Source organism: Melanostigma gelatinosum, assembly GCF_949748355.1.
Source record: "Melanostigma gelatinosum genome assembly, chromosome: 8".
Classification (NCBI taxonomy): Eukaryota; Metazoa; Chordata; class Actinopteri; order Perciformes; family Zoarcidae; genus Melanostigma; species Melanostigma gelatinosum.
In genome coordinates, this window is record NC_136641.1 from 10924508 (window position 1) to 10946162 (window position 21655).

The window sequence follows — 21655 nt, forward strand, 5'->3', positions numbered from 1 at the left end:
CCAACTGTTGACGAGAATATGGAAGGTCAACAAGGGGATGTGATGTAAGCAAAGTAAGTTTATAGTCAATAGCACCACACACACACACACACAACTCGGTTGCACAAGCACAGGAAACGCAGTGTGTGTGATTCCCTTCAAAAAAGAAAAGAGGCAGCGGCTTTAATCAGACAAGACAGCTTTGGATGTTTATTAATTGATATGGATTGAATGACATTTGTGACCCAAGATTATCTTGACACGCACACACCCACGCACGCACACACACACGCGCGCACACACACACACACACACACACACACACACACAAATCCCACCAGAGAGACACACAAAGAAGTAAGATTCCAAGAGCCCTTAAAATACTCCTGTAAAACAACTTTCATCTCACAATATCAAATCCGTACAGTGTTTTTTTAACCAATTCTGACATATAATGTAAACATTTTGCAGAACACTCTTTGAATGTTGTTTCCATCACATGTAAACTGCAGAGAGCTCCATTGACTTGCTACCAAATCCAAGTTTATAGAGCCAAATGTGAATTTTTGCACTCTCTAGTGACCAAGTGTGGCAACATCATTGTGTAAAATCCCTTTGGGTTTCACAGTTGTGCTAAAAGTGTCCTTTTCATCAAGAATTGCAAAAAAAATATTTCAGATCTTTGCATAAAGATATAAAACCACCGTGTTGTTTCAGTTCTCTGACTCAGATGCCATATAAGAGGGACACATTTTAAATTACAGCTCCTGCATCACACGAGTTCTCACATTAATATTGCAGTAAGAAAGCACATTGTGGAGAATTTAAAAACAAATGACTTAATACTTCAGGACGAGCGTGAAACTGAGCAAAGGCTTTCTCACTGTTTCAACTTGCTCATCTGCAACAAATATAAACCTTTTCCCAACAGTCTGAACAACACAGCGAATTTATTTAATTTTCATCTTACTGTATTACAGAACAGTCTGATAACATAGAGGAGCTGTAACATTATGGGTTACCAAATATAGTACTTCTGTCTCAACTTTATTATTGCACAAAACGTGAGGCTTGTAGGAGCCTCACTGACCAGCCTTGTCTACTGCATTTAAACTCCTCTTTTTGGCCACATTTCCCCCCCAAACCTCAGCTAAGTGTATAGAACTTTTTTACTAAATGTGATTCTTGGTTTGAATTCTACTATTCCCACTCAGGCTTCTAACGCACAAATTGAAACTCAGCATTAAAAACAGGCGGTTGGAAATTACTATAGGCAAACCATAGACTGGCAGATCGAAACAGATGTGAAACACTGAGGTTTGGGCGGTAAAACCACTAAACTGTAAAAACTCCTGATGTTCCACCTCACATTCATCGCCCTCCTTCTATCCACCTCCACACCAATTTGTCCATCGTCTTTAAGACATTACTCCCAAAAAATATCTCTATTTCCTTATCCCCCCCCCCCTCCCCCTCTCTGATGGGTACAGGACACCAAACACATGAAAAAAAAGAGGTCAGGGTCTTTTCCCTGCAACAGAATGAGTTTGGCACACGATGATCGACGGCCCGACGCCACAGGTCAGGTGAGGGCGGGATCACTTGAGTACCTCGTCTGTGCTCTTGAACATGAGAATGGCGTTGGAGATCTTGAGGGCGGGGCCTAGCTTGATGCTCATGATCTTCACAATGTCGGTCTGGGTCAGCAGCAGGAAGGCCTCCCCGTCAATCATCTGGGGGAGACGCAGACACAACAGTGGTGATGCAACTGGACATGACAGTTCAAGAAATCATTTGTTTTGTCTGCCATGCGTACATAGTACATCAAATTAAAAGAGAAACACCTTTATAATAAAATTGATGATCTGAGGTGTTCACTTGACTAACTGGTCATTTCTGATACTATACTTTGTATAGTTTTCTAAAGATGATTTTTGTCTGCAAGCGGTGAAAATATTTTAAATACTACGTCCACTTAAACTTATTTACCGCGTACAACCCCACTTCAAAAAATACGAACTATCCCTTTAACAGACTGTTGTTTTCATAGTTTTCACTTGTGCAGTGTAACATGACAGTAAATACCGGTTTACATTGGTCACATTTGAAAACGTGTACAGCAAATGTGCATTAACCTCATATTTCATTCACATACACTTGGTGGTCTCACCTCTTCTTTGAAGAGACGAGCCTGCTCTTCACAGCCGATTAGATTCTGGACAAACATGAAGACCTAAAGTACGAATACAACCGATTTCAAATAATCAAGCTCGACAGAGAGAGAGAGAATAAATGAATATGAAGGTAAGCTATAAAGTTCGCTTACCTCTTCAACGCTCCATGCTGCCACCTGGCTGGCGTGAATGCCCTGAACGCCGGGCAGTAGCTTACAGTGCTGCTCCCAGCACAGAGACAGAGTCCTGTCTGACTGGCTGCTCAGAGCTGACATGAACAGTGACGGATACACGCCCTCTGAGGACATGTCTGAGGACGAACACACACACAAAGATATGTGGATTTATGATCACACCGACACACATTTCAGACTGAAACTGCCAACGCGTCGCTTTCACAGCAGATATTTGGACACGATGGTGCCATCATTATATGGTACCATCATTAAAGGAGCAGTGTATATGATTGAGTGGCATGTAGTTGTGAGGTTCATCTAACTTGATATCCTTCTGCTCACCCCTCCCATTCCAGGCGTGTAGGAGAACTACAGTGGCCTTCAGGTAACTTAAAGATGGGAAAGGCTCTCTTTAGAGTCTGTGTTTGGTTTGTCCGTTCTGGGCTACTGTAGAAACATGGAGGTGAAACATGCCGGAGATTGTGAAGAGAACCTGCTTCGTGTGTGGATTCAAACGCCTCATTCTAAGGTAACGAAGTTTCAGGTGATTATACTCCAATTGAAAACATAGTTGTGAATATTATATTCAATTTACTCCAACAAATCCCTCTTTGTTTTTAACAGTATTCATTCCAATTGTGCATTCCTTGCTAACACAAGTCAAAATGTCTGCTGTGAAAAAGGCTTAGAACCAAAAGTTTGTTATCCGGTTTTCCAATGTAACCATTTTCATGTCAAAAATGAGTGACTGCAGAGCACATGAGGACGGATGTGAGCCTCATGCAACATTCACACCTGCAGCTGACATGAAAGATTTCCACTGAAATCCATAAGCTCCTTCTAGCAGGTTTGACAGGCAGACAGCCTTAAAGCTGCAGAGTTAAATGCTCTCATCAGAGAAGGATATGTATCATGCATTTAGAAAACTCACTCTGGTAGTCTCTCTGCTGGTTCTTCCTGTATTTGGGAGGACGACCAATCCTGAAAACAGAGGAAAAGATCAATGTGAGACAAGGGCAAACATGCATGCACATGTAGGCCAACACACACACACCTGCCACGGAAATGTGTCTTCTTGGTCCTCTGGCCGAAGAAGAGGGTCCTCTTGCACTCCGAGTCTGACAGCTCGGCCTTCAGCCTGCCTTGGTTACGCTCAGCCAGTGGGCAGCCGGATATGCAGTGATGGGCAGTGAAGCGGCCGGTCACATGGCCTGAACCATCACAACCAGGAGTTGGACACTTCCTGTTGCAAAGACACAGCCCCGTAGTGCAGTTTATTAAGAAGACGCATGACTTTAAACTGTTTTCATGTCAGGTATTGATGTGTATCTTGAATGGTTGACCTGGTGTATAAAGCCTCCATGAAATGATGATAGAGTTGAGTTCAGCTGACCTGTTGTGGAAGCTGTACTTGTTGGATCTGGGGTGGCTGATGGGTTTGCAGGGAACCGAGGAGGGGTAGGTGGACTGGCCTGTGGCAGGAGGCTCCCTCACACCTACAACCATTCAAATACAGACATGCACCCTCATACATATTATTGGGAGATTATGCCTCTAGCTAACAAGTGGTGTAAATACCAACAGGCCTTTTTTAACAGCAGACATTTTGACTTCTCATAGTCGGAAAACCACAGGTGTTGCTCATAACATTAAAGATGGCGCCGTTGTATTCAAGCATGCACAATATCAGGACTCTGAAACTGAATCAGCTAAATGAAATTCAGCCACCGTTAATTGGTTTACACCTGTGCTTTTCCAATTGTAACAAGTCAAAATGTCTCCCATAAAAAGGTCCCTTCTACAGAAACACATGTTGACAACAACACCGCAACATACGTATATGGAAAATAGCTCCAAGAAACTTGCAATAAATAGAGGGATTAATGAATGAAAATGAAAAAGAATTCAAGTCAATCCAGTCAAAAAAGAACATAAGAACAACATGAGTGGCGGAATTTATAAATCAACGTTAGTTTAGTTTTAAATGAGAAACAAATTGGTGTATTCATTGTGAAAACAATGAAACAGGTGCATACCGGTAAATACTTAAGGGGATTTTTTTTAACAGTTGAAAATAATTAAAGAGGGGTTCTCGTTTCAATTTCCCTTTCAGATTTTCCATTTGACAGTGTACTTTTCCTTTACATGACACTCTGGGGTCTTACAGGGACTAAAACAAGCTTAGTCAGAGCTCAAAACAATTACTGTTGCTAAGATGAATTGCTAGGTATCAATAATAACTTTGATTTGAACTTTGAAGAAAATCTACTTCCAGTTTTGACTGAAGTGCTGGTTGCTGCCATGTGGCTGATGTGTTTTGGCGTCCCGTGGGGGAACTTTGAGTGGGTGACTGGTCGCCTCACACCAGCCTGCTGGGTGGATGTCGGGGTGATCCGAGTCCATCCACTCATCATAGACATGACTCCAGCCGTCATAATGGACCTGAAGGAGGAATAGAAATATATAATACTGTACATACACACATACACACATGATCATGACCTTCTTAACCTGAGACATTCAGTACTCAAATGTTCATGTAATACAAGCTGACGACACACAAACACAGCATTACCTTAATGCGATGAGTCTCGACTTCCTCCACTCTAGCCACTCTGATCAGACCAGGACTTCTCTTGTCCACCGCCTCCAGTTTCATCTGAGGCTGGAAGCTGTGGGCCGCACGCTGGAGACGGAGCAGAGGATGATTGAAAAACACAGCAACTTGTACGTTCAGCTCAACAACCAAACATGTTGAATGTACTTCCCATAAAAGCGTTGGCTTTACTTGCACCAAACATCCGTCCTACTGTTTAACTTGGGGTATTTTATGCCTTTTATTAGAGATTTTACAGTAGAACGATGACAGGAAATGAGGGGAGGGAAACGACACGCAACAAAGTTGACCGGACTCGAACCCGAGACATTGCGGTTCATGGTCCGCATCTCAAGGTGGTTTTTTTGCAATCAGTACATATGGATTATCATCTGTTATATAAACACCTGAACTGTGCCTAATGTACTTACTGCAGCGCTCTTAAAAGATCTGTCAGCTGTAATGACATTCGTGATATACTGTAAGTAATTGATTTGACCGGGACTGTAACAAACCTTGCCTCTCATTATTCTTAATTACTAAACTTTGTTTATTTTCAGTTTAACTCTGGCTTTGCCTTCACTGTCACTGCTCTGTGTTCTGCCAGCTCATATCATGACAGATCCACACAACAGTAATCATTTCATACCATACTGTGAATTGGATCAGAAATAGAACATTGCTTCCTGCTGCTCTGCATATGATCAAGACAGGTTGGGAAACTGAATTGGGCATCCCTTTGTCAGATGAATAGCGGGGCGATGAATTCATCCTCCTCCTGTGCGAGTCTTAACCTGATTCAGTTCAAAGTACTTCATAGGAGCTAGTTTATGGAAGATCTATCCAAACCTCTCTGGTATTTGTGACAGATGCTCTCAGGCACCAGCCGACTTGACTCACATGTTAATGCCCGAGCTTGGTGGAGTACTGGAGATCTTTTCTTGATTTTATATCGGAGACATTGGAACTAACTCTGGACCCATCGTCTCAAATTGCTACCTCTGACATCTGATGGGCGGCTGTTAGACTGACTGATAAGCAAAGTAATGTAATCTCTTCTGCCTCTTTGATTGGCCCTCGTCAAATTCTCCTTTAATGGAAAAATCCCCCCCCCCCCTGCAAACACCTCCTGGTTGCTGGACTTAACGTAATTTCTGAAATTGGAAAAGATAACATTTGCTGTCTGTGAATCAGCTGAATTGTTTTTTTACAATCATTGGCAGTGTCTCATCTCTCACTGTGAAACAATACAATCCATCAAATTGGACCAGAGTGCTGGAAGTTTGACTGGAGGAAGATAACTGTGGACGGTTCCGGGGGATGTGTATGCACGTGTATGCATGTAGGTACATTAACTGTGTGTATAAGCGGGGAAATGTGTGTGGGGATGATTTAACAGTGTGGGTGCATCTTGGACTGTGATCTTGTGGATGCAGGCGATGCTTAAAGTTTGGCTGACAGGTTGATTTTGTGTATTGCCAGTTGCCCCCTTATTTCCCCATGTTGTTTATATGTATTTTTTGACGTTTATTCTTTGTTCTCACCACTTTAAAGGCGTCAGCGGCCACCACCTTGGAACCAGTCTCCTCCAAGTAGTGAGACCAGCAGAACCGGGCCTGATCTGGGTAATCTGGTGCAGCAGAACATACAGCCAACAAAAATCAAGTCAGTGAATATAAACATAAAAACTCCACCGCTGCATATTCAGCTTATTTTCTTCAGGATTATGTTAAAGTCAAGACAAGATGACTAAGTGGGCAGAGATGCTTTTATAGTTAATGACCCATGTTATGACTATGAACATGATTGAACACACTTTTCACCTTGGGGTGGTGTTAGGGGGAGGTTCCTCTCCTGGCACCAACCAATAGGGTGAATGTACGGACTGCTGGAATCACACCTGCATAGTTTGACAAACAACAACGTCCAACAGTTCAATAGTTTCATTGTAAGAAAAAGGGGTTTTCGTGTTTTCGAGCTGCTCACCTTGTTACTGGAACAGCTTTCACTGCAGATTTTACTGATGTTTATTTGATGCTTTAAACTAACACTGAATCAAATAACTACATGTGATGCGAAAGACCTCACTCATGATGACAAACCCCAGAGCGAATTATCACTTAAATGTACAGCGCTGCTGTGCTTGTTAACCGCTTTTAGTTCATTGTTTTGGGTTTATGACGCCTAAACTGGTTCAGTCGCAGCAACGTTACTAACCCAGAGCAGCAGCTGTTTTCAACATCGTGATTAAAATCCTGAATGCTGTTTAACACAATAAACAGCTTAACACTGACACAGTTAGCAGCTCGTGAATGTAGAGAGAAGAGCATCTAACGGCTAAAGAGTCACATATTTGTTGTCGGAGTTGGTTGAGACCAAATAAGAGCTGAAAGCAAAGTTTATTAATATTGATCATTTATTCTAGATCTTTTTCTTCAGTCATTTTTCCAAAGCCCGGACATCCCCAATGTTTTTTGGGGCTCACCAGTAGTCGTATGTATCATCCCAGTTGTCAAAATGAACCAGGAAGCGTTCGTCCACCACGTCAGTGACGGTTGCTACACAGATGAGCGAGGGGTTCATACGGTCGACGGCCTCCAGCTTCATTCCTATCTCAAAACTGCACTTCACATCGATCTAAACAGAAAGCAGAAGTATTAGAAATGACTCGGAAAGTGCACGTAAGGAAGTAGAGACAGACAGAGCTGTGGGCTAGCTGATAAATAGTGTGACAAGTGTGCTGTGTGACCGTTTCTAAATCTGTTTATGAATTCACCAATCATGAAAAAAACTGAAACAGTTTGATATAACGAAGCTTAAACATTAGCTTGCCTTGCAGAAGCAAACAAGCATAAAGTTTTTTGATGTCCTGGCGTTAAATATGAATCCTAAAACAAATATCAGACGGGACAACAGGCCCGACTTCGCCACTTTTGGTCTTGTTGAAGTGAAAATGTTTTCTGAAACAGATAGAAGCTGCATATTGTTTAAAAGAGAGTTTTATTACAACTGCTGCGAGTTGGAGTTTCCCCAACCCCAAATCATTCACCTCATCCATTCGTGCTTGTAGATAATACAACTACCGTATATTATATAGTGGCAGTTACCCTCCCAGGACTGGCAAAGAGTTCTTTGGACGCCACTTGTGCTTTAGTCATTCTCAGGTAGTTGGTCCAGGTAAACTCCTCCTCTTTACAGCCTGCAGGAAAAACAGGGATACAGAGAGAAGATTCAAATGATTCATATGTGGTAAAACGTCCCATCATTTAAAGGAATAGTTTGGCATTGTGGGAAATATGCTACTTCGCTATATTGCAGGGAGCTTAGCATAAAGCAGGGGTGTCAAACTCATTTTCACTCTGGGGCCACATCAGCATCACGGTCGCCCTCAAAGGGCCGGTTGTAAATGTAAGACGGTGTAAATGTAACTACGGTACTCCTAACATAGTTAGTTTAGTTTCCCGGGATATCTGTGACTTCCACAACACGTACTTCCAGTTGTGTGATTTCTCCTCCGCCATTGTTTCCTGTTGCTGGTGCAAAATGCATTCTGGGATATTTGGCTGTCCCAAGTACAGACAAGTCACCTCCGATGCATCCCGGGTAAAATGGGCAGAGCGAGCCACATCCGGGCATTAGGGCCGTGCTTGGCTCGATGTGAACTTTGAATTGGAACAGTACTTGGGCTGAGACTGATGACGTTTCAGTACAGAGAAGTACGCATGTTGAGAAACTTGTTGGAAATCCTCTTTATGGGCTGTTGCATCTCCTGTCCACCTGTTGTGATAGTTTTAATGTCGGCACTCAGACAACATGCCATCTCATCACTTCGACTTTCTATCTCATAATTTCGACCATGGGGATATTTTTATTTTCACATCTAACTTTAAATTTTTGTAAAAAAAAAAAAAAAAAAAAATTCTTTCTTTTTTTTTTTGCTGGCGGATTCGCGGGCCACATAAAATGACGTGGCGGGCCGGGGCCGGCCCGCGGGCCGTATGTTTGACACCCCTGGCATAAAGGAAACAGGCAGACACATGGGAATGAGTGTATTTCCCAGAATGTCAAACTATTCCTGAAGATTTATCCTGTGAAAGGTAAGATCAAGCACAAGTGACAGACCGGGTTTTTGTGTGTTCATGATACTTCGTTCTCTTTCGACTCTATTTGCCCTTTGGTCTCTCAGTGTGTCCAGAGGGTCCTGACCTCTCACCTTTGGGAGTGTGCAGTTTGTGTGCCGTGCTCTCACACCAGCCTGCTGGGTGGATGTCGGGGGAGTTGGCGTTCACCCAGAAGTCGTGGCAGTCAGAGTAGCCGTCGAAATGAAGCCGCAGCCGGTAACCACAGACCTGGATGATGACACGATGCGTTAGATAAACAAAAGCCGGCTGGAGAAGGGCGACACCGGGGTGAACTCCTCCTGCATGCAAAGCAGCCTGTAAGTGAATGATGATTTGAATCTTGACTAATCAGCCCGGCCATTAAGATCCTTCGACCGTGTTAATGGACGTCTGGCTCACCTCGGCCACGGTGAGAACAAAGTACATGGACGGATGCTGCGGGTCGATGCCTTCTAGCTTCATCCCCTGCTTAAAGCCGCTCTTCACTGTTGGCACTCTCTGGGTCTGGACACGTGGGACACAAAGGCAAATATTTCAGTTGCAGATCACAGAGATTCAAACGAAACAGAGTGAAAACAAAGAATGGAGGGAAATAGGATCAGGACAGCAAACACAGCAAATGGAAAGTTGATCATTCTCATGCTACTGCCAATGTTGGAACAGAAAGTCAAAGACAAAGCTTGTGTTGCAAAAAATGTTTAGATTGTTCAAAAACGAGATTGCTTTTAAATGAAATCAACCCCACACTGTGTAACAGAATACGAATATTAATGAATGCCCTTTGGCTGCATACGTCCTCTTTCTCCCAGGTACATTTGCATTTCTTATGTCCTTCCTTGACAATGCCGCATTATTTTTTCACTCCGGGGCGATATCTTTGTCCCTGTGCTATAGGAAGAGCTGCAGTGGTAATGAAAGTAGTAAAAAATCATGGGTGCACTGGGTGAACCTGTGTGTACAAGGCTGTAGCTGATCCTGAAACTGCAGTCTGGATATTAAACTCACACGTACCTCTTGGAAAAGCTTGTTGGGCGCAGCAACAGATTTGGTTTCCTCCAGATACTGAGCCCACGTCCACTGCTCTGTCTTACTGTCTCCAGCTTCACCAAAGATACAAATGAAATAATTAGTTTGATTCATGTACACAACGATCTTACGCGTAATCTGTGAAAATGTTGATCTCTAAGCACTTCCATTCCTCTTTAAGGGATAAATATTTAAAGAAAAGAAAGAAAAGTACTCAAAGGTTAGTGAAGGATAATCTAAAAGGTATTGAGAACATACAGGGGCTGGACGAAATAATGACATGACACTACAATAATACACAATTCAATGTTCAATGTTGTATGGAATTACATTATATAGTCCGGGATATGTTATTATGACTTGACTTGACACTGCATCTGTATGTAAGGGGGGGAAAGGAGGAAGGGAGGAAAAACAGATGTACTATACAGCCGGCAAATAAGCAAAGAAGCGCAAAATAGGATGAAAGATGATATAACAGACAAATGTAAAAATAAAAGATGAGTCCGACCTCCTCTGATGTGTCTGCCGTCTGCTTTAGAATCATCAACTTTCTCATCCTAAAATAAATGTAATAAAAATGATGCAAGAGTTAAGAGCAGAAAGAAAGTATCGTCACTGAATTAGAGCAAACAAACACGTTGATTAAGATACTTTCAGTAATGTATCTCTCTGAATTCATCAGATAGGAGAAAATCTATATTTTGATCTGGATGTTAAATGTAAATAACAATGCCGTCCCACCGTGCCTTCGATGTCAGAGTCTTCCTCAGAGGGACTCAGGTATTCCTTCCTCTTCCTCTTCCTCATGGGTTTCAGGTGATCTGGGTTAAGGGAGGAGACCCTCCCGCCTGCTGGCACCTTCTCTACCCCGACAATCCTCCTGAGGTGCCGAGAGGACAGGTGCAGTGTTCCTCAAGTCTAAACACATCACCAGACTGTACTCTCTTTCCTTACTTTCTATTGTCAGCGTATTTATTTCCGGCCTTGTGCTCTCCACTGCAGGATTGATTTTGTTGTACTTTACAGATTGGCTGTACCTCATTTGGCTCAAGGTGCTTTTCAAAAGAAACACTCGCATCAATTAAAAAAACCCAAAACACAATCAAAAACTTTCTTCACTTTGTACATTCAAGTTACAATAATAAAAACATGTATTTTGTTATTTGCCTTTAAAAGTGTCCTGTGTTTTAACATGTATATGATCACGTCATTAACGTCGGACCACAAAATGAAAGTACAAAAGCCACTTTTAACTATAAAAAGTATCAGTATTGATACCTGCGATTCTGGCCCTGTATTACCAAATTTTGCGTTATCGCCCACCTCTAGCATGTGGAAGCAGCTGTTACCAACATACTTGTCAGTGATGGGCTCTCTGCGCAGCTCCTCTGTGTAGGTCCTCTGCGCTCTGGCATCATAGCTCTGTTGTCTCAGTCCGACCTGGACTTCAGGTTTAACCGGCAGCAACCTCTCTGGCTCCACTACTGCACCTCTCACAGAGCCGACAGGAGCCGACACCTCTGACATGTGGGAGACAAGAGAAGATATGAAGAGGCTTCAGGTGAAGACTGACGATGCAGGTTAACATTTCAAATCTCATTTAAATACTCTGCTGTTCTCCCGTGTCTTCAAATGATTTGTATTTCCTTTACTGAATTCATGGAGGATGTTACTGCACTAATAATCATTTCCACTACTTATTGATTACGTTTAACCATTTTCCAGCTGGATTTTGAATTTTTTCTCAACGTGTGAGTGATGCCTGTTTGCCATTTTTACATGAATCTGCAGCTGCTCTCGCTTCCATTTGTCAAGAGTGCTCTGCTTCAGTTGATGTAATTATTGCTCCAGTGATCGTTGAAAGGGGCATGCTGTGAAATACTTAGAATAGCAGTGCAGCTAGAAAGCAACAGTCGTTAACTAGCGTGACCTGCAACACCGGGAAATAGACTCGGAATTTGTATGAGTGTAATTTAGTGTGAGGCATTGAAAAGGTGCAGTATTTTGTGCTCAGATCATGACGTTACAGCCTAACGACTCTACCTGGCTTGTCTGCTGGAGCGCTCTCTGCATCAGCGGATCTCCCAGAAGTCCCGGCTGCTGGTTCAGTGATGCTGCTGGTGGTCCCTGGGGTGATCAGTGTGCTCAACGTTCCCACATCACTCACACAGAACTGCAACACACAAAAACAAACACACACACTCGTGCCTCAATGTATCCATCTGTTAAAATGTATCGTTTTGTCAATTCAACCATTTTTCCTCCTCAAAACAATTTATCAGACAATTTTGAAGATGCAATGGTGCCTGGTTTGTTTCCATGTTTCTTTATAGTGTGAGAAAACACGTGTTACGTTTCGTTTGCCTGGTAGTTTGTCTTTGTTACTGCGGCCTCCTTTATGCTAAATCCCTGCAGTGAGTTCCAGTGCTTTCTGAAATTTACAGCAAAATAAATATGACTATTTGTTAATCATTCAGGATTTTGGTGAGACATTATTCTTCATTGTCAATGCGGCAAAATGTTTCTCTGAACAACAGTAGAATAGGTGTGTATGTTAATCTGTGTCTGGAGAGCATCTTGATTGCTTTCACACAAGTGAGTTCAAAGTTTTCTGACTGAAATCATCAACCGTCCAGTAAGTGAACTCTGACTGGATCATCAGAATCCACAGTAACGCTCTAATTGTTGTCATTGTTTTGGGCTTTTGTTGCTTTTATATGACAGATGCAAGTTGAGATAGACAAGACACAATGAACTCGCCTACATTTAAACCAGACTGGTACGTTTCAAATTCACATCGTAGTCCAGGTGGATAAACAATTAGCAATGACACTGTTTCATTTTACCTTGAGGTTGCTGCTGGGCAGGATGGCCACCGCTTCCTTCCACTCCAGCACGTGGACGATGCTACAAGCCCCGCCCACCTGTGCTGTTGTCAACGTGGGTGTGGCCGTCACATTGGCCCTGCCTCCTTTACTCGAGTCTCCCACTGAAACAGCTGGAGTCACCTCCAGCTTCTGATGACTGGCAGCAGGAGCTGGAGGAGAGACATGCATCCAAATTCATTCAACTTCCTGCCTGAGCTCACCCAAGAGTAGACATGGGACGATAGGAACATTTCGTGTCAGGATTATCCAGCCCAAAATATTTGTGATTCATGACATTATCAACAGTATTATTAGTATCATATAAAGTAAATAAACAATGGATCAAAAAGCAACATTCAGTTTTTTTTTACATGATAATTCCTGTATTTTCTTAACTGTAATTTATTGTGAGTGTATTTTTTTATGGTGATCTGCAAAAAATATTGTTCCATCCCTACCCAAGAGCGCACAATTTGTTTGCCACATCATGTTTTAATTGAATTGTAACTATTTGATTTCTGTTTTGTCTAAAAGGGATATCTTACCTCGTGGTACAACAAAACTGAGTTGTACTATGTTAACATGTTAACCTGTGTTACTAGAGACCAATGTTTCTCCCGCCACCGTACAGACAATCATTTAAAGCAGTCCTGTGGTTGGCTGTGGCTCAGGAGGAAGAGTGGATCGTCCACTAAGCAGAAGATCAGCTCTTCCAGTCCACAGTGTCCCCTGGGCAAGATACTGAACCCCAAATTGCTCCCCGAAGACAAATGCTACAGTCCATCGACCATCCTCCACAGATTCAGCATTGCACTCAAGTGACATCGTCTGACTCAAATATATAGTTTTCAAAAAAGGATCCAAATCAATGCAGCAGATACTGGAAAGTATCAAACTTTTAGTCTTCCTCCCCAACCGACGCTGACTCAAGTGACATCACTTGAGAACCCAGATCTCGCTTGAGCCTCAAAAGGCTTTGTACAACTTTTTTCCACAAGGGCAGTAGCACCCCCAACACCTGTGGCCGGCTCTGTGGTCCGATGAGTTCCCCTTTAAAGCACCCGTGTGAAGGATTAGGTGGCATCTAGCAGTGAGGTCGCAGATTCTCCCTTGCACTCACTTTCCAAGCCTGTAGAAGAACCTTCAGTGGTCTTCAACGTAGAACATGAAAGGCCCTCTCGAGGGTCAGTGTTTGCTTTCTATATGTTCTGGGGCCACTATAGAAACATGGCGGGGCAACAAGACAGGCTCTGTGGAAGAGGACCGTCTCCCGACGTGAGAAGGGTCTAGATGCTCTCTATATGTCTCCCACGTCACAATACACCTGATGAGACAGTAGCTTGAACGTGTATCCCCGAGTTAAAGGAAGGTCTCCGTGACTGTGACCACACTGCAGACCCCGAGCTCACCTGGTAGGAGGAAAGCCGTGGTGGTGTGGGGTTGGAGCCGAGCCTTCTTGGCCACACCGTCACTCCCACAGATGAGGACGGCCTCGCTAGGGGACGAGGAGCAGGGGTCCAAAGGGGAGCGATCGGGTTCTTTGGGTAGAGCCTCCACGTTCACTTTGGCACTCATAACGGCGTCCCAGTCCTTTACTCCGGAGCACTGGAGAGTAAAGAGCATGAGGGGGCAGTACAAAGCAGTGCTCTCAATGGAATAAACAGGTTTACAGCACTCAAAGTTCAACGTTTAACTTTTATGATTTGAATCATGGTATATATATATATATATATATATACTGACTTGACAAAAAGTTATGGATCCTCTGTCCTGTTTTTTTTGCGTTGTTTGATTCATCTGATTTCATTTTTCTTGTACCAGTTATCATTAAAAAGGGTATTAAAATGATGCACATTCATAAGAACAGTCACTTACAGATAAGTAAAGACTGAGTTTTTAGATACGACTATGAAGCCTCTGCTTATAGGCACTTCTTTCTCCTTTTTCCCGAAAATGGCTGAGAAACATGAATTAAGATTTATCAAATGTAAATCAATGTAAAGAAAATACTTATTAGATATATTTCCCCCACCTTAAACAATAGCCTACTTATATTTATAATTGTATTTTGAGGATGCCATTTACAGGATGGCAGCGCCTTCCTCCATCAAAAGCCATGACCCCGTGTGACTTTCCATCAGACATCCATTAGGCTGCCTCCAATAAAAAGGCAATAATGGTGACACACCAATATTTACGCACAAGCTCAAGTCCACACACGCACACTAAATACAAATACATTTCAGTTAAAATGGCGGAGGCAAACACATCCAGGAGAAAAAAATGAATAAAAGCAGTGTCTCAAACCCTGTGAAAATGTCATTTAGTGAAAAATTAACCCTGTCACCCATTCCAGCTGCATCTCAAATGAATGAGCAGCATTCTCTCCTCACCACAGCGTTAAGCGTGTTAGATATGTCAGCAACACCCGCGCGACTGCTTATTTCAAAGTATTTAACTCGGTAGGTTAATGAGGCTCAGATATACATTTTAAAACGGAAAGCATTTGTGGTTGATTATATCCTGAACGCCGAAACGCTCTGCCTCAAAACACACATTTACACCTGTCCCTAAACCGCTTGTGGTTAAAATATGTTCTAATCTGCCACAATAAGAGGGACACATTATAAATGTGAAATAAATTCGTGGTTTCACATCAATTCGGAACTGAAATTTGGCTTACCAGCTATTATCTCCTGCGGCTCCGGGGCTCTGACTGCGCATGCGTGAGCCCCCAGTACAGTCACCGCTCGTTGACTATAATGTAACGCCAAAAAAAGACTTCGAGCGCGACCACTCCACTGTCGAGATGTGAAAATAATGTGGACTATCGATGAGCCGGGAGAGCGGAGCTCGGCCGCATCCGTTTCAAACGGTAAAAACACAGACGCGCTTACATCTACAACACATTGATCCGGTTCATTTTACCAGAAAGAGCCGCCCTTCCATGGAACACCATTTATTATATAATTAGCAGGATATATAGGTCATCTCGATACTGCAGACAAGGTTTATGTGATGCAGACACAAAATACCACACGGCAACATTATTTCATCAAGATCTTTAATTGAACATAAAATTAAAAAAAGACAATTATCCATTAATCTCATTTGCAGAGAAAAAATAAATCTATTCCACAAGATGGAGAGGAGGGAGACGCTTTCATCAAGTCTGGTGGTGTTTGTAACACACACACACTCGAGATTTGAATAGTGTACCTTTTAGTACAAGAACTCCAGCACTAGCGGCACTTTAAATAAGCAGAGGCTTGACAAATCCATACCCTCTGGATTAAACTCACAGAAGAGATGAAATAGAAAATAACTTTATAAGGGCTGCAATCAAAACAAAGCAAAAAGCAAGACATTTAGAGCTCTAAGCAAACAAAAAAAATCCAGAAAGTTAAAGGATCTTCCACATATCAACTGCTCAAGGTTACAAAAAAAATATGACGCAACAAAGAAAGAAATATTTTTTGATGCTGATCACACTGTTTATGTACAAGAGGTTAAAAGATCAGAAGAGTCCCCTTAGAATGCAAGTTGTTCAAATATGACATACAAACCCTTATTCATTTGTAAATATGCAGTTCTGCAGTACAATTTCTTGCATCCCAGATGTACATTCTGGAGTACCGCAAAACACAAAGATCGGCCAATTCCATGAGAAAGCGAGTATTGAGACTGCAGCTCAGAGGAAAACTGCTCCAATGCTCTGGCCACACGTTACTTTTCTCCCACAACCACAGCTGACTGTGAAAACAACGGTCTGATGGTTGCTCCAGACATCAATGGAGTTATAATGCTAGTACGTTGTTATTATCTAAAAATCAAACTATCACTGTCACAACTGAGTGACAACTGAGTGTCTAAAATGATGAAAGTAAAATGAAGACAACTTAATTTTCACTGAGCTATAATCAGTTTTCGAATATAACAGACAAACCTACGGTTTACCAGTCCAGTTGAAGTTATCAGACTAGATCTCAAATCAAAAGCTCTAAAGATTTTAAGTCTAGCTTCTTTTGAGTTTTATTTTTAGAGGCAGACAATACAGAAATCAAAAATAATTACTGTGGTGCATCCTCTGAGGAAACTGAATCTAAAACATGTTTAAGACAAGTGAACACTTGAAGGAGAAAAGTAGATGAACCAGGAAGCATAAGCCCGTATGACAACACTGCTCACTATGTACAGCGTAGGGATCGAGCTCGACGATGAGAGAAACGCTCCCATTTTTAATCACTAATCCTGAGAAGCTGATCGAGACTTTGAGCGGGAGGCGGAGCGTTTCTCCCTGGACTTGGATCGGCGGTCATCCTTGAGAGGCGAAGGGGAGCGGGAGGGAGACTTGGCGACGGGCTCCTCCTTCCCGTTCGCCATCGGGGACGCTGAATGACTGGGGGACTTGTCGCCACAAATCTCCTTGGAACGACTGCGAGAACCCTGCTTCGACTTTACCTTTGAGCGACTCTTTGAACGGGACTTTGATTTCCGGTCAGCTGAAGGAGACCGGGATTTGGGAGAGCGTGAACGGGACTTAGATTTACGTGACCGAGAACGGGACCGGCGGTTGCGAGATCGTGATTTGCTTCCTCCCGACTTGGAGCGAGACTTCCTTCCAGATCTGGAGCGGGAATGGCGACGTCTCTTGTTGCCAGGGGAACGAGACCTGTAGGGAATAAAAAAACATGTTTAAAAAAAAGAGGCAAACGCATTTAACGATATTCATTCATTTCTGGCACTACACCCAATACATAACCTCTATTTCCTACTTATCTATGTCTAAACTTGAAGTCGAACTCCATTCTGTACTTTAATATTATTTTGTTAGATTTGACCCAGTCTCACCTGGAGCGACTCCTGGAGCTTCTGCGGCTCCTGCTGCGGGAGCGGCGGCGACTACGAGATCTAATGTCAGATAGATATCAGTGTTACAAGTTTGTTCGCAACAGTTTAGTGTGCATCTTCGACAAAAAGTCGGAAGCATTAAAGAGCTTAAGCGGTGTTCCCACCTGGAGCGGCTGCCAGAGTAAGACCTTCGTTTGCGAGACTGGTCCTCCACGAGACGAATCTTCCGTCCGTTGATGTCTGTACCGTCCAGCTTGTCAATGGCCCTCTTCAAGTCTGACTGGGACCGGAACTCGATCACACCCTCATTTGTGCGTTCCTTGTGGGCGTCTGCATACGTCACCTCTCCTACCTGACGCATCAAGTCCTGTGGAACACGCACACAAATAGAGTTAACCACCAAATACGCAGACAATCTCATTCTGTCTGAGCGGTTGCAGTGTAAAACATTTCACCAGTCAACCGAACCACGGTAAAACAATAGCTGGTGTTCGAACATGTACCTTGAGGTCTTGCCAACTGCAGCGGCTGGACAAGTTCTCCACGATGAGGCGGTACTCGGTACGGACTGGAGGTCCGTACTTATCCCTGCCAGTGTGGTTCCGGCTGCTGAAACCGCTACCTTTAAAAACAACAGCACATGAAATAAAGTTAGAAACGGTCGAGACACGATAAACTACTGGCCTGGGTTATCAAATGAACACAAGGCAGTGACCTGCCAGATTAAAGTCCATGGGCGTATTAATTTGAACTTAATGACATGGGGTCCCTTTGATCCCATTTTCAAAACACAAAGCTTCAGATAAATGATCTGGTGGCCACTTTGTATCATTCAGCATTTTGATGTTGTTCTCTGCTGCAAAGAACACCACTGCATCTGTTTCTGGCAATAAAAAAACCTGCCTTACTCCGGTACATCACACTGTGATGGTTTAGCTGCATAAACAAATGAACAGTGATGTTCTTTCAAGACCTCCGAACCCTGTAACGCAAACAGAAAGGAGGTATCCACATAAGTTGCGGTCAAGGACACTGTTCGATCAAATTTAAACGCATACGCCAATCTTCCGCCAGTCGACCGGATGTCGGTCCGAAATTTGGTTCTCTCGTTCTCTCACTTACAACATTTCTGGTGTTTGTAAGTTCGTTACTTGAGCCGCTCCACTTATGTTTGTTGTCAACATAAAAACCAATGGCAATCCTCACCATCACCCCTGGTCTATTGGCAAAAGGCTGATGTCATCATGGCTTCCGGTTAGGTCAGCCAAGGATCAAGGGGGGGGCAAAGGTCTCACACACACATTGTAAGGTGAAAGCCAAGGCCAAACGGGACAGGCAGTCATCTTAGCCAGTCATCTTTAGCCTCAATGGACTCTCAGCCTCAGCCCGCAACTGGACTCTTTCAAATTGAAACATCAAGGACTTTTGTTAATATGGAATATAAAATTATATACCAAAGTTAAAAAATACACATTTCACATGAAAATGTTCTAGTTCTAATGATGACGCTATAATTTACGCTAGGTTTGTCGTGATCATTTGCGATTAGCTTCCTTCTGTGGTGCAGACCACACATTTTAATGTCTAGGCCTTAAAAACATGGCTCGCCAGACTAGCAATTATCATCCAAGAGAACCTTGAAATCTGTGTTAGGAAAGCAAGCTGTCTTGACTAATGCCAACTTTTAACACCTAAAGAGTTCTGCTATTTGAGGTTTCTGACTTGCATATTATTGTTCCACCCCGATAATGAACTACAGACCAATCAAGAGTGGCCCATGATCACTAGGGAGGAGCAAAAACCAGCAGGTCACCAACCCTTAACGGTAGGAAATGAGATTTGTTCAGCAGGATGAGGCCGAACACGCCAAAAAGAAAAAGGTTTAATAAAAAAAAAAAAAAAAAAAAAAAAAAAAAAAAAACGTCTCCATGTGGGCATACGGTTACATAAATAAAATAAACATGATATAGAGTATAGTACCGCTACAGATAATGTTACAGCAGCGCTCAAATTTAGCATGTAATCTGAGCCATAGTAAACATGTTGTCACTTGACACTATCGTGGGATGTTTGGGATTGTAAACCTGGAAGTGAACCTGAAATAATCAAAGTGTAAACCTATGCCGCAAGTCTCAGTTGGCGCAAAACAACATAACGGGTTATCTGTGCAGTCCACACAGACACCTCAACCCCAGGGAGAAGGGTATCTTGTAATAGACTGCACTTACTGCGCCCACCACCCCGGTAACCCCCACCGTGGCCATCTCGATCTCTCCGCGGCCCCCGGGCATGTTCCACGATCACGCGCTCCCCGCACAGCTCCTTCCCGTTCAGCTCGTACACGGCGTCGTCAGCGTCCCGGTTGTCCTCGAACTCCACGAATCCATAGCTGGAATGGAAAGACAGTTGTAATATATATATATTTTTTTAAAGTTATAACAGCGGCTCAAGTCGTGTCTCTTTCCACACGCCATGCGTTCATGTACATCAAACAAGCTAGCTAGCTATCTGGGCCCGCTAGCACTGCGATGAAACCAACACAAAGACGCCATGTTGGCCATGCTACATTAGTCACACGAGCGGGAGTCCATGTAGAGGAATGGAACAAAAGAACCGCGAAACAAACTCTCGGGTTTAAGTTTACAAGCCGACTGGCCTTCAGAGTAAGACATATAACGTTAGCTATTTGGTTAAAAGCGTATGGTGTTTCTGTACCAGCACCGACGTCGTTCATATGAACGGTTACGTTAATGCTAGCTAGGCGATATTATCCAACCCGCGGTTGCATTTCTATCAAACACTCACCCGTTCTTCAAATCGACTTCCATGAGCTTTCCATATCCGCTGAATAACCGCTGAATGTCTTTTTCGCGGACATTGTGGCTCAGCCGTCCAATATAAATACGAGGCATGACTTCTCGACTGTTCTTCTGCGGGGCCCGTTACCAAGCTGAACGAGAGAGCGTTACTGCTTCTTCTTCTTCTTCTTGGTCGTGTTCTGTTTCTTCTTCTTTAGTGTTTATTCGAAGCTGGCAAACCACTTTAGAGGCGCATTACCGCCACCAGCTGGACTGTTGTGTGCAACAAGACAAGCAAGAGGAGAAGGCGGCAATGGCTGCTGTTCACCAACAGACTTGACAATTAAAAGTAATAGTGTTTTGTCTTCTTTGTTGGCTGAAGAGGGCGATTTCTCTTGATATTATTTCCTACAATGAAGTAGTAAGTGTTCAACTGTTTCTGGGTGGCTGCAGAGTGCGTGTTTTCCAATGGGTGCTTGCCTATTTGATATAATCTATGCTTGAGACCTGTATGATTTATTTCAGAAGAGTGACGATCATATGTTATATAAAGATATATTCAGTCAATAGTGCTGATGTTTTCTTCCCTTATTTTCCAGCCAACCGTCACCCACCAACATGTGTAAATATTATAAATGTCCTCCAGTTTCATACCAATCCTGCCATACTGCTTGTGTATATGCCCCCGATTCATACATATGAAAGTCCTTGCTTCGGCAACACTTAATGGAATTTGTAGGATCTACATGCTTTCTGAGTGATAGTGTGACTAAAATATCCACCTGCTCATTTACCGCCACACCAACATGAGCAGTAACTCAAAAGGATGTCCATCCTGTACACTATAAGGAATAGTTTATTGATAATTTATGTTCTAAATGGTGATCTGCCAGATATCATGAAAGTTCGTGCAAGAAGGTTTCAGGTGCCATATCGGTTTTATTTATTTCCTTCTATTATCCATTTTATCACATACTGTCAGAAGGAATATAATTAGTCATAAAATGTTGGCTCCGTATAATCATTGGGATTGATGTGTGGTTTAAGTGGACCTGAGAAACTAC

General features: G+C 42.9%; 2 protein-coding genes across 3 annotated transcripts; both read right to left on the minus strand.

The window, feature by feature from the left end:
- Nucleotides 1–1577: 1577 nt before the first annotated feature.
- Nucleotides 1578–14517, minus strand: l3mbtl1 (L3MBTL histone methyl-lysine binding protein 1; the record flags this gene model as incomplete). The annotated part of the gene is made up of 21 exons (XM_079273265.1): nucleotides 1578–1712; nucleotides 2150–2212; nucleotides 2306–2463; nucleotides 3261–3310; nucleotides 3384–3572; nucleotides 3723–3825; nucleotides 4603–4771; nucleotides 4905–5015; nucleotides 6470–6555; nucleotides 6749–6825; nucleotides 7411–7562; nucleotides 8033–8124; nucleotides 9139–9274; nucleotides 9446–9550; nucleotides 10058–10146; nucleotides 10584–10632; nucleotides 10817–10955; nucleotides 11433–11595; nucleotides 12119–12248; nucleotides 12922–13112; nucleotides 14352–14517. 21 exons carry the CDS (start codon nucleotides 14515–14517, stop codon nucleotides 1578–1580), a joined length of 2553 nt encoding a protein of 850 aa, XP_079129391.1.
- Nucleotides 14518–15988: 1471 nt separating this feature from the next.
- On the minus strand, nucleotides 15989–20783 carry LOC306780509 (serine/arginine-rich splicing factor 6-like). 2 transcript variants are annotated; one of them, XM_079272911.1, is made up of 6 exons: nucleotides 20599–20783; nucleotides 20049–20182; nucleotides 18297–18415; nucleotides 17958–18160; nucleotides 17794–17853; nucleotides 15989–17614 (listed from the first exon to the last, which is right to left on the minus strand). In XM_079272911.1, the coding sequence occupies exons 1-6, from the start codon at nucleotides 20703–20705 to the stop codon at nucleotides 17188–17190; spliced, it is 1050 nt and encodes a 349-aa protein (XP_079129037.1). In that variant the 5' UTR covers nucleotides 20706–20783; the 3' UTR covers nucleotides 15989–17187. The 2 variants fall into 2 exon arrangements, with proteins under 2 accessions (XP_079129037.1, XP_079129036.1); XM_079272910.1 differs by having other exon boundaries at nucleotides 20022–20182.
- Nucleotides 20784–21655: the final 872 nt, after the last annotated feature.

What these genes read in the sequence shown, in the direction of transcription:
- LOC306780509 (XM_079272910.1), bottom strand. Translation starts at nt 20,705, where the DNA reads ATGCCTCGTATTTATATTGGACGGCTGAGCCACAATGTCCGCGAAAAA. An exon ending in GAAGTCGATTTGAAGAACGG is followed by an intron (nt 20,183 to 20,598) that starts GTGAGTGTTTGA and finishes TTTCCATTCCAG; the next exon opens with CTATGGATTCGTGGAGTTCG. An exon ending in AGCTCCAGGAGTCGCTCCAG is followed by an intron (nt 17,615 to 17,793) that starts GTGAGACTGGGT and finishes TATTCCCTACAG; the next exon opens with GTCTCGTTCCCCTGGCAACA.